The 12,652-nt window shown below is 44.9% G+C and overlaps 2 protein-coding genes across 2 annotated transcripts; both read right to left on the bottom strand.

Annotated features, from left to right (window-relative positions):
* Nucleotides 1–322: 322 nt before the first annotated feature.
* LOC311235501 (myeloid-associated differentiation marker-like protein 2) lies at nt 323–1,246 on the bottom strand (the record flags this gene model as incomplete). The annotated part of the gene is made up of 1 exon (XM_084322969.1): nt 323–1,246. One exon carries the CDS (start codon nt 1,244–1,246, stop codon nt 323–325), a length of 924 nt encoding a protein of 307 aa, XP_084179095.1.
* Nucleotides 1,247–2,002: 756 nt separating this feature from the next.
* On the bottom strand, nt 2,003–2,908 carry LOC311235885 (myeloid-associated differentiation marker-like protein 2; the record flags this gene model as incomplete). The annotated part of the gene is made up of 1 exon (XM_084323412.1): nt 2,003–2,908. One exon carries the CDS (start codon nt 2,906–2,908, stop codon nt 2,003–2,005), a length of 906 nt encoding a protein of 301 aa, XP_084179538.1.
* Nucleotides 2,909–12,652: the final 9,744 nt, after the last annotated feature.

The raw sequence follows: 12,652 nt of genomic DNA, 5'->3' as shown, positions 1-12,652 counted from the left end.
TCTTGTTTATTTGTTAAAAACAGATGGAACTTTCAAGGATACAGTATTGACTTTGTTTACAAGGAGCAGTTGTCAAATGAATGCTTTTTCACGTCAACAGTATCGACATTGTACTGCGCATTGAATACAGTTAGGATATGTTACATCTTTCCTCACTTCTGTGGATTCTGACTGAGGCTCAGGTTAATTCTGAAATCTTCGTTTACATACAGTAGCCTAATGAACACAGCTTTTGTCCTACATGAAGCGTAGGAGGAGAGAAGAAAGAAACCCGTCTCAAGCAAACAAATGCTTCTCCTCATCTCACTGGTACGTTTCACGTCTAGATCTCATATCGAGCCTTGAAGGCGAATACCAGATCTACAACATAAAGGACGAGGTTCACGACGGACCCCACTCCGACCGTATGCATGTCTCTGCGGGGATAGAGGTTCCCCTCGACGGGATCGCCGGCGGAGTTGTTGTCTCTGCGGGGATAGAGGTTCCCCTCGACGGGATCGCCGGCGGAGTTGTGCCTGTACCCGTACACGCACCAAAGGACGACGGCGGACACGTACAGCAGCACCGCTACGACGTCGAACACCAGCTCCGCCTTGTTCAACGGGAACAAAAGGAGAAAGCGTAAGAGCTTGAGCAGGTGAAGGAGCACGATGACCACGGTGACCAGGAGGCAGAGCGCAAACACCACCATGCACCACACCATGCCCAGCGGGCGGACGCGCCATTCCACGCCCAGGAAGTAGCTGCTGGCGGCGGTGAGGAGGATGCAGCTCAGGAAGGCCTCGGTGGCACGGAGGATCCCTCTCAGGTTGGACAGGTAGCCGTGGGGGCGCTTCATCTTCTGCTTCACGCCGTCGACCAGGAAGACGACCGCGGCCACCAGCGAGAAGATCCCGCAGAGGATGCTGGTGATGCAGGTGAAGCAGACGAAGGTCACGGCGAAGATGACCGTGGCGGAGATGATCGTCAGGGCGCACACCGCGGTCAGCCCGCAGGTCAGGTCGGCCCAGTTGGGCAGGAACGTGGCCAGGAGGATGTTCCAGGCCAAGGCCTCCATCACGGTTATGACCAGAGGCACGGCGATGCAGAAGACCCAGACGAACTCGCACCAGATGCCGTAGGGGTTCACCATTCGGCCCCTGAAGATGACGACGGTGAGAGCCAAGGCGCTGAAGATCATTTCCAGCAAGCGCAAAATGCCCTGCAAGCCCTTGAACACACTCTTACATTTGTCACACTCACACATGATTCCACTGGTTCCAAAACACCAATCCACAAGCAAGGAAACAAAAGATTTCTTATATATATTTTTTTCTTCTTTAGATTAACTGTTAATTTGTCAATAGGAGCCTATGCCTGGGCTCCCAGCACCTCGTTGGTCACTTGCTACTGAGTTCTCTTGTATGAAAGCCACATATCTTATCCTCGGCACACCTTCATATTCAAATATCTGGATGCATGAATTAGTATTATCAGGCTGCTTTCCATAAAATGACTGTTAGGAGACTGAGGGCGACTGCATGCAGTGATGGACATAGCTTTTGTTTCGACCATGTTCTGAATGATTAAAAATGGCAGCGTCAGGATTAATTAACCACTGCACCCTCCTGTCTTATTTAGCCGAATAACGTCATGTAGGCCTCAACTAGTGTAGGTAAATCAATGTATTTATTCAGCAAGCAAAGATATCCACACAGGGGCTCCAAAGTAAACTAATACATTACAGTAAACTGAGTTGAACCCACCCAAGTTGTCCAGGTCAATATGATCCTTGTACAATCTAGATTACAGAAAACATTTTTATTAACAACATCACATGACTTGATTTGGCATCAAATCTTACCGTAACTTACTTATTTTTTTTATAGAAATGGCAAACCACCCATGTTGACCCAAACACACTTTCCACAAACTCATTCTTTTCATAATGTTCCCCAAAATGACACACATGCACACACTTGCTATAAAGGGGTTAAAATGTATTGTAGCCTACAGGTTGGAGTTATGAGCGTTTGAAGCCACAAATTCCAAGCAATGTGAAAACAAGGTCCAATATGAAGAGAATCAGATTAACATAAGTCATGAATGCAACCATAAACTGGACAGCCCAGATACAGTAGCTACCTGGACAGTCACTGGGACGAGGGTTCTTCCAGAAGGTAAACATGGGCCAGGCGATGGCCGCGAAGCTGTAGAGAAGTACTGAGACCACCAGGAATATAAACACAAACCTGTCCAGATTAAAGGGTAGACAGTTCCTCAGTTTCTTAAAGATGTTGGTGGCTATGATTAGAGGGATGATGGGGAAGGGAATGACATAAGCTACGATGCACAGGATCAGAACCGGTTTTCCCTGGTAACCAGTGAGCGATATGAAAATGATACAGCTCACGAAGGCCTCCATAACCTTCCAGAAGCCAGGCAGAGCGGCCAGATAGCTTCCCTTTTTCCTATCCAGGAATTTATCCTTCACTACCTCCACGGCGTAGGCCACGCCACTCAGGAAGACGAATACGCTGACCACCCAGGCGAAGAAGCACCGGCCGCAGGCGTAGAAGTTGGCGTAGAAGTTGGCGTAGATGACGGCGACGGAGAGGGTCATGAGGGCCGAGGACATGGCCATGCCCGTGGTGAAGTCGTCCCAGTCCATGGAGAGTTTCAGGTGGGTATGGAGCATGAACATCTCGATGGCGGTTATGAAGAGGGTCATGATGGGGCAGAACGCCCAGGTGAACATGGCGTAGACCCAGTAGGTGTGGCTGGACTCACCCCAGAAGAACCCCAGGACGAAGGTGACCAGGCAGAGGATGATCTGAGACATGTGAAGGGCCCCTCTGACGGACAGCAGAGAGGAAGGCGTGAACACCGCCTTAGAGAGGCCGCTTTTCACAACGTCCATACATCCCATCCTGTTTGACTGACAAGTGATCTCTCCTGTAATCTCTCCAGTAAGAAGCATTTTGTATGAAAGTATTCTGTACTTCTGTATGACAACTATTAAAGAAACTTGAAACTTGAACTTGAAACTGTGTAGTGTGTTCCTGGTGGCCTGATAGACGCTGACAGAGTGAGCGCTCTTCATCTGGGTTTATCTGCTCCCTCACTGTCCCCATGTGCTTTGCATGATATTCATGACATGGGCTTAGTGTCTGTCTAGGTACATTTACATTTACATTTAGTCATTTAGCTGACGCTTTTATCCAAAGCGACTTACAAGTTCTGTACGACAAGTCATCAGGAAGGGTACAACTCTATCAGCTGAGTAACAATGTTCATCAAAGTGTTGCGTGTTATACAGTGTAGGTTAGTTTATTAGGACAAGTGCATGACAGTAAGGTTAGTTAGGGTTAGGTCTTTTTTATTTATTTTTTATTTTAATTTTTTTAGATAATGGTTGAAGAAGTGCGTCTTTAGTCGACGGCGAAAGATTGGACGGGTTTTTTTAGGCACCCATGTCTACTTTGACACGAATGTTTATTGATTGAAACCTTTCTTTTTTCTCAAAAAACTGTTCAGAATACATATAGAACTTGCATAAATAGGACAAAAGCAAAAAGAGAAAAAAGAAAGAAAGAGTTACATACTGAGGTAGGGATGTTTGTGATCATGTTTTAACCTCTTAAGCATCGGCATCGGGCCACCTTGGTTAAAACGTCTGTCGATTGCATACCCAAAGTAATTTGAAAGTTATTCTTGAACCATTTAGAGTACATGCATGAGTCTATTGCATGTCCCCCACGCCCACTCGAACAGGGACTGTGGGAGACACAAGTGGTGGAGCGGGGCCCAGCAGAGGGCCAACAAACTGTCACTACCAGGTCTGGTCGTCAGGTTATCCGACCCCACTACCTGAAGGACTTTGTTCAGTGATCATAATGTGGTTCGGGACCCTGACAAAGACTGGACGTTGCATGTGAATGAGTGTAATATGATTTTTGTTATTTTCAGTTTACGATATGTAGGTCTGAATTGATATTGAGTTGACATTGCTAATGTTGATAATTCAAGTTATTTGTTTAAGGATAATAACACTGAGAAATACGTGATATCTTGTGAGTAGGGGACTTTACTTCAAAGAAAAAAATAAAAGATGTAACAATAGTATTGTTGTTCCTAGGTTGAGTTTGCGGGGACCAATATAAGGGTAACACAGGGCCTAGCGCTGCATGAAGTGGATGACTGTTGATGACTGTCCGGATACAATAAAGATACAAGTAAGTGATATACAAATGCTTTAATCGTCCATTCTGTAAGTTAGGGAACGGAACAGGATGAAATAGGACTGACATTTGAGGCATGTCCTCCGCTGGCGATGTAGGCTCAGTGACTGAAATGTGTTTTCTAGCTGTATGTGTAGTGGAGATGAACGTATACAATTGAAGTAAACAATTGTATTTGTCTTGATGGAAACAAGACAAACGTCTTTCTCTGGTCTGCATCCCCTTAACAATTGTGTGTATTGAGCCGTACTGTATTGTACCCATTCTGCAATCTGTTAAATAAAGTTTTCATTCATTCATTCAAAATGTACAAGAAGAAAAAAACAAGGTTATGTACATGCATATGTCCGTTACGCCTGAATACTTTCCACAACAAATTCGTGTTTCCGCGTCTCTGATTGGCCACGCGCGTTTCTGGTCATGTGACATGTGCGTCAATCGTGGGACTGCACGTTTTTGGATGGTTAAGCTTAGGCGCTCTTTCGAAGTTGGTTAAGGTTAGAGTTTGTCTTAGAGCATGGTGATAGAACGCCTGCCCTGATTCCAAACTCTAACCTTAACCAACTGCGAAAGAGTCGCCTAAGCTTAACCAGTGATAAACTAGGCGTTAGGTAGTTTGCAGGCGGTTAGACCCGGAAATAGGCGCAGAACTTGCCGTCCCACGATTGGCGTCATGTCACATGACCAGAAACACGCGTGGCCAATCAGAGCGCAAAACTCGAACGCGGAAACACGAATTTGTTGTGGAAAGCATAGGCGTGTCCGTTACACATACAAGTAAATACAATTAGTGGTGGGACTCGATTAAACATTTTAATCTAATTAATTCGGGACTTTATAGTTAATTAATCTAAATTAATCACATTTTAATCGCATATCAATAGTTTATGCGAAAAGCAACATTTTCAATTCAAATAAATGTTGGTATACGAGTGAATCAATGAATATATATTATACATACGTTTAGGCAGCAAAATCCTGTATTAGCTATCACACAGACCAACAGATCAATGCAATTTTTAACAAAGTGCAGCAATTTTAGGAATAATATATATATATAGCGCAAATGACCTTTTGTAAACTCAAGCTCTTTCGAGGTAAAAGTAATATGCAGTACTTTCAAGTACATTCCAGAACAGTTGACCATTGGAAAAAATATCTTGATTGATCTCAATTTCTCTTATTTAAATTGTTTTATGAACAAACCAGACTAAGAAAAAAAGTTATTAGCAATTTATTATACTTTATACTTATAGCACATGCATGAGTCTGGTCTCCTTTGAAAGGTAACAAGAAAAATAATCATGCGATTAAATGCATCAATTTCTTTTACTTTTAATTCTTTCTGTAGTTAATTAATCAAAATTAATGCGATAAAGTCCCAGCCCTGAATAAAATACAAAATTACAGTAGTATACAAGGACAATTACAATAAATGAGAGAGAGAGAGAGAGAGAGAGAGAGAGAGAGAGAGAGAGAGAGAGAGAGAGAGAGAGAGAGAGAGAGAGAGAGAGAGAGAGAGAGAGAGAGAGAGAGAGTGAATTGAAAATGGGGGACCCTGATGTAAACAAGACAAAAGTATTTCTCTGGTCTGCATCCCCTTAACAATTGTGTGTATTGAGCTGTACTGTATTGTACCCATTCTGCAATCTGTTAATAAAGTTTTCAATCAATCAATCAATCAATCAATCAATCAATCAATCAATCAATCAGAGAGAGAGAGAGAAAATAAGGGATTTCTTGGATCTGAGAAGTGATCAATGAATAGTTGCTCGATTCTACTTGCCTTGCTGCCTGCTTCTCTCTTTCATTACACAACGTGAACGAGAGCAGCAGCGTAATAACAGAATATAGGGAGGGCTGGAAATCTATAGTGCTCCCTCTGTCCTGTGGAGGGCGGCAATACGCCTAGACGCGTAGTCCGCCGGAAATATACAAGAAGAAGAAGAAGAAGAAGAAGAAGAAGAAGAAGAAGAAGAAGAAGAAGAAGAAGAAGAAGAAGAAGAAGAAGAAGAAGAAGAAGAAGAAGAAGAAGAAGAAGAAGAAGAAGAAGAATTTATAATTTAGGACCTGCTCCGAGGTCATCAATTGGCACACATGCGATGCATGCATGCAATTCGTATCTGCGATTAACCCATCCCGTCGTCCTCCCCCCAAGGGCAGCCGGGAGCAGACAGGCGTCAACGTGAGCCGCGCCAGGGGACCAATCCAAGTGCTCCTGTCCGTCTTCATCAAGGACGCCACAGCGTTAGCGATCTTGTTGTTGTGCATGTTTTTCCATTGGTTTATCTTATCGGGGGGGAAACCCTTGCGAGCCCGGGGAGAACATGCAAACTCCACACAGAAAGGCCTGGGAGATACCCCACCTGAGTAACTAGCATCATGGAAACCTGGTCCCCAAGCGGGAATTGAACCCTGGACCTTCTTGCTGTGAGGCGACAGTGTTAACCACTACACCACCGTGCCGTAGAAGAAGAAGAAGAAGAAGAAGAAGAAGAAGAAGAAGAAGAAGAAGAAGAAGAAGAAGAGAAGAAGAAGAAGAAGAAGAGAAGAAGAAGAAGAAGAAGAAGAAGAAGAAGAAGAAGAAGAAGAAGAAGAAGAAGAAGAAGAAGAAGAAGAAGAAGAATTTATAATTTAGGACCTGCTCCGAGGTCATCAATTGGCACACATGCGATGCATGCATGCAATTCGTATCTGCGATTAACCCATCCCGTCGTCCTTCCCCCCAAGGGCAGCCGGAGCAGACAGGCGTCAACGTGAGCCGCGCCAGGGACCAATCCAAGTGCTCCTGTCCGTCTTCGTCAAGGATGCCACAGCGTTAGCGATCTTGTTTGTTGTGCATGTTTTTCCATTGGGTTTATCTTATCGGGGGGAAACCCTTGCGAGCACGGGGAGAACATGCAAACTCCACACAGAAAGGCCTGGGAGATACCCCACCTGGGTAACTAGCATCATGGAAACCTGGTCCCCAAGCGGGAATTGAACCCTGGACCTTCTTGCTGTGAGGCGACAGTGTTAACCACTACACCACCGTGCCGTAGAAGAAGAAGAAGAAGAAGAAGAAGAAGAAGAAGAAGAAGAAGAAGAAGAAGAAGAAGAAGAAGAAGAAGAAGAAGAAGAAGAAGAAAAGAAGAGAAGAAGAAGAAGAAGAAGAAGAAGAAGAAGAAGAAGAAGAAGAAGAAGAAGAAGAAGTCAAGTCAAGTCAAGTCAAGAGTTTTATTTGTCACGGCAAGTATACAATGAAATGCGGGTGGTCTTGCCCACAACGATGTGCAATACAGTGGTACAACATGTAATAGAATCCAATAAAAAACAACATTGTGCAATAAACAGGTAACAGGTAACAGGTAACATGGTGGGACATCTCGTATCTATACATAGTTATTTACAGGGCATATAGGACATGCTAGGTAGCTTAGGTAGTGCAATACACTGTTACTGTTGTTATACTAATTTAAAGTGACCTTTCCTTTTTGGCCATAAGTGTGGGCGTGTGCGGCATGAGTGTGTGTCTGCTCATGTTAAAGTGTTAAAGTGGCTGCTAGTGTGTGAGCGTGCACAGCGTGCGTGTCGTGGTGTGCTCATGTGTGCTTGTGTGTGGATAGATCAGTGTTCTGTGGCACTCAGTGTTCATTGTTCAAGGCTCTGATGGCCTGGGGGAAGAAGCTGAGCCTAAGCCTCTCTGTCCTAGTAGCTGGGGTTCGCAGGCGTCTGCCTGACCTCAGCAGCTGGAACAGGCTGTTATTGGGGTGGTGGGGTCTTTCATTAGTCTGCAGGCTCTGGATTTGCACCTCTTGTTGTATAGAACCTGCAGGGGAGGTAGTGCAATACCCGTGGTACGCTCGGCTGAGCGCACCACTCTCTGTAGGCCTTCTTGTCCTGTGCCGTGCTGTTTCCATACCAGGCAGTGATGTTTCCAGTCAAGATGCTCTCTACAGCTCCGGAGTAGAAGGACTGGAGTATCTTCCCCGATACTCTGAACTTCCTTAACTGTCTCAGGTGGTAGAGGCGCTGCTTCGCCTTTTTTACGACTGTGTCTATGTGTGTTGACCATGTCAGATCCTCTGAGATGTGGACACCCAGGTAGCCCCGTTTATCATCAGTGGTGTGTGTGTCTCCTGCTGTCCTCTCCTATAATCCACGATCAGCTCCTTGGTTTTACCAATGTTCAGGAGCAGGCTGTTGTCCTGGCACCAGCGTTCCAGTACCTCAACCTCCTCCCGGTAGGCCTTCTCGTCGTTGTCCGAGATCAGCCCCACCACCACTGTGTCGTCTGCAAACTTCACTATGGAGTTGGAGCTGAACTTGGCCACACAATCGTGTGTGTAGAGTGAGTACAGCAGGGGGCTCAGAACACAGCCCTGGGGGGACCCGATGCTCAGGGTGATGGTGTTGGAGGTCTGACCCCCCACCCTGACCGCCTGGGGTCTTTCACTCAGAAAGTCCAGTAACCAGGCGCTCAGGGCGGAGCTCAGACCCAGCTCGATCAGCTTGTCCACCAGTCTGGTGGGGACTATGGTGTTGAAGAAGAAGAAGAAGAAGAAGAAGAAGAAGAAGAGAAGAAGAAGAAGAAGAAGAGAAGAAGAAGAAGAAGAAGAAGAAGAAGAAGAAGAAGAAGAAGAAGAAGAAGAAGAAGAAGAAGAAGAAGAAGAAGAAGAAGAAGAAGAAGAAGAAGAAGAAGAAGAAGAAGAAGCGTGTCCTGTCCTGTGTTTGATTCATTCTTCACCTCCCCCCTATGCAGGTAAGAATGTGGACAATTGGGTTTTCGTTTGGTTGCTACTGTTATTGCTTTGTACATGTTGCAGTGTTTGTGAAAATGCCATTGACGTGCTAATTTTAAATGTAAAAGCGAATTGCCTGGTTGGAAAGCATATCAACAGTTAGCCGGGTCGATGTTAGCTAGCGAGCATACTGGCATCATGTGACCAGTTCACGCCGAGTCGTTTCTTGTTTTCCTTGTTCTAAATGCAAAATGGGGGAAATAATTGACCTTTTCTTATAAAAAATATACTTGTTCTATTGATAAAAGTAGTCCTTTCAAGGAACTTGTTTGAAGGGGAAAGTTATTTGGTGAATACTACTGTGCAGTGATTCCCGCAGAAATGAAATATACTTTGGGGGAACCCCCCGGGGGGGGGGGGGGGGGGGGGAGAGGAGAAGCAGCATCCAGGCGGCGTCTATTCTTTTACCAATCCGTTGGTAAAAGAATAGACGCATCCAGGTGCGAGAGCGAGAGCAGCTGAGAGCAGTCACTGCTGTTTTTTGTGGTCGTCTTTCATACACACATCTTACCAAGTGTGTATTAACATCCTCACAAACCAACAAAGAACATGATCTATATCAAATTTAAGACAGAAAACTCCACACTGGTATCTGATCGTCAATCACCGGATAACTTTATTTTAACTATATACAAACTGGTGAATGAAATGAGTATAATTTATGGGTAGCTCCCCCCAAAGTATAATTTATGGTTTTTAAAGTTTTTTTTACTCACTGAGCACTCATTGCCACCAATGCAAATGAGTGCTCACTGAGTAAAAAAGCATAAAACACACACAAATTATACTTGTAGAACCATGTTCTGTAGGCTCAGACTCTCCTGCATCCACATCTTGAGCTGCAGAACACCCGTTTCGCAGCTGTATCCAAGCGTTTTTGTCGATAAAAAGCCTATAGCAAGTAGCGTGAAAACCAGCATCTCCGGGAACATTGGCAAACTGATCTCTAAACAATGTTTGTATGTATCCGCAATTATACGATTCTCGCCTGGCAATTTAAGCCACCGCTCGACGGAGTGATGTAATTTTGTGATGTAATTTTGGGACTGGTACCGGTCCCGTCGGGTGGAAGAGGTTAACTCGTGATAATATCGTATCGTGAGGCCTCTGGTGATTCCCACCCCTACTAATTGATGTCTTGTAATTAACACAGGTGTTTCTTGTAATTAGACACCGGTGCGGTGATGAGAGGCTCCACACTATATCAGCAGACCAGGGAGCATCGTCACTGTCTCTCTCTCTCTCGCTCTCTCGCTCTCTCTCTCTCGCTCTCTCTCTCTCTCAAATTTATTTGTAAGGCCCGACAACACACGTTAATGTCCCCATGGGCCGGACACGTCTTCTTTAAACAAGTCAAGAAGAAACATAACAATAAGTCAAGAACAAAACAAGAACACCATAAGGTCGAACAAATTTAAAATAAATGCAAAATAAATGAATGAATGCAAACACTCCCAGACATACCCCACGCGAAGGTAAGGAAAAACTCACTAAAACCTAACAATAGGAAAAAATGCACCACAGGCAGTGTGGAGGAGAGAAACCTTAGAAGGGCCATTCAAGGGGCAATCTCCCTTCTTAGATGTCGGTGATATTAGTGTTGCAGACGGACAGTTGGTAAGCATGCACTCATGTGTGTAGTGAAACACAGATGAGTGCATGCAATAGCAACTGAACATTTTGAAAAATTTAAGATAGAGCTGATAGCGATAGCAACTGAACATTTTGAAAGATTAAAGATAGAGCTGATAGCGGATCTATTTGAGGCACAGGGCCGGCGCAAAGAAGGTTGCGTCCTCCCCGTCTTAATCACGAGACGTTCAACACTCCGGTCATCGCTCCGAGACAGCCGGAGACAGGGAGATAGGGGGCGGCGCAGAGAGGGTCGCAACCTCCCCGTCATCATCGCGGGACGTCCAGCACTCCGGTCATCACTACGAGACAGCCGGAGACAGGGAGACAGGAGGGCACGCAGAGAGGGTCGCATCCTCCCGGTCTTCATCACGGGACGTCCGACACTCCGGTCATCACTCCGGGACAGCAACTCACAGGGTGACAGGACAGACGTTAGACAGCTCGCGTGATTGTAATGGGCGGACGACATAGCAATAGATACAAGTGGTAAGCATATATGTGAATAGAACATCTCCCCGCTGGATCCTCTGAGAACATGCCCGCACAACTCCATCTTTCTCTTTTTCAACCTCTCCAGCAGCTGTCCTCCTTGCATATCCGCTCTTCTCAGTACCTCCTCATTCTTGATCTTATCCTTCCATGTTATCTTCAGCATTTTCCTCAGCGTCCACATTTCAAAAGAGTCTATCATCCTCTTTGCCTCTTCATTCAGCGTCCATATTATGTGAATAGAATAGAAGTATTAACCCAGCAATGAAACCATGTTGACAGACCACAAACCATGTTGACAGACCACGGACAGAAGACGGTAAGAAGCTGATCCATGGCCTCGGTGGTGCACGTAGAGCAGTCACTGCTCTCTCTCTCACCCTTCTTGTTTTTGTCCATATATTTATATATTGTATGTCCTGAACCAAGGAGGCTGGTGTAACCAGCTCTCCACAATTGTCATTTAGAGACATAGGAAATAAATATTCTTATTTTTGCTCCATGTGTCCACCACGTTACAACCAAGGTCTAAGGGTAAACGAGCCATCCCAGCTTGACTATTGAAGCCTTAGGGCAAAACATCCAGGCTTGGTTGTAACAGGCTTTATAGGGTCAAGTGAGGCATCATTTGAAAGGCCAGAATCTCCTCTATTATAATACCATAGTTAAATCTGTAACCCTCTTACATAGAAACTAAATCACCAATTCTCTTTCTCTCCTTCCTCTGACACTCTTCTCCATCACTATCTCCCTCCAGATAGCCTTCCTGTCAGGCCTGGGAAGAAACCAAGAGGCTTGGATGGAAGAAAGGGTCTCTGCTGTGACCAGTGAGGAAAAAGCTTCAGTTCAAAGATGAACCTCAATAAACACCAGCGCATTCACACAGGAGAGAAGCCCTACTCCTGTGACCAGTGTGGGAAGAGCTTTAGTCAACTGTCTGCTCTGAAATCACACCAGAGAATTCACACAGGAGAGAAGCCCTACTCCTGTGACCAGTGTGGGAAGAGCTTCCGTTCAAAGCCGAATCTCAATAAACACCAACGCATTCACACAGGAGAGAAGCCCTACTCCTGTGACCAGTGTGGGAAGAGCTTTAGTCAACTGGTTAATCTGCAATCGCACCAACGCATTCACACAGGAGAGAACGCTTCAGTACGTCATTATAGCTTTCAGTCCATCAAAAGTAAAATAGTGGTAGTAAGTAATATGTTACCGTTTTGAAAATTTAAAACGACTACCAAGAGCTTTTGACTTTTGAACAGTTGTGTTTCTGTCGCTCTGAGGAGTGAGATAGATGGTGTGGATGTTCCTGGAACAATATGTCATTGGTATAACAGTGAACACATTGTTCTAGGGTTTTAAATACTGGGATCATAGGAACTTTCTGACCTCAGTATGGGGTGACCAGCCAAAAGACAAGCTAGTTAACAAAAATGGGGTGTACACACTGGAGGGAAAACTGCTTCTGATATGGACTTTTATATTTGTATGTGGACACTAGTGATTTATTGAACTAAGTCACATATT

The sequence above is a fragment of the Notolepis coatsorum genome (genome assembly GCF_963971535.1).
Source record: "Notolepis coatsorum genome assembly, chromosome: 10".
In the NCBI taxonomy this organism is placed as follows: domain Eukaryota; kingdom Metazoa; phylum Chordata; class Actinopteri; order Aulopiformes; family Paralepididae; genus Notolepis; species Notolepis coatsorum.
Note: the sequence above shows the minus strand (reverse complement) of the source record. Positions and strands in the feature narration are given on the sequence as shown.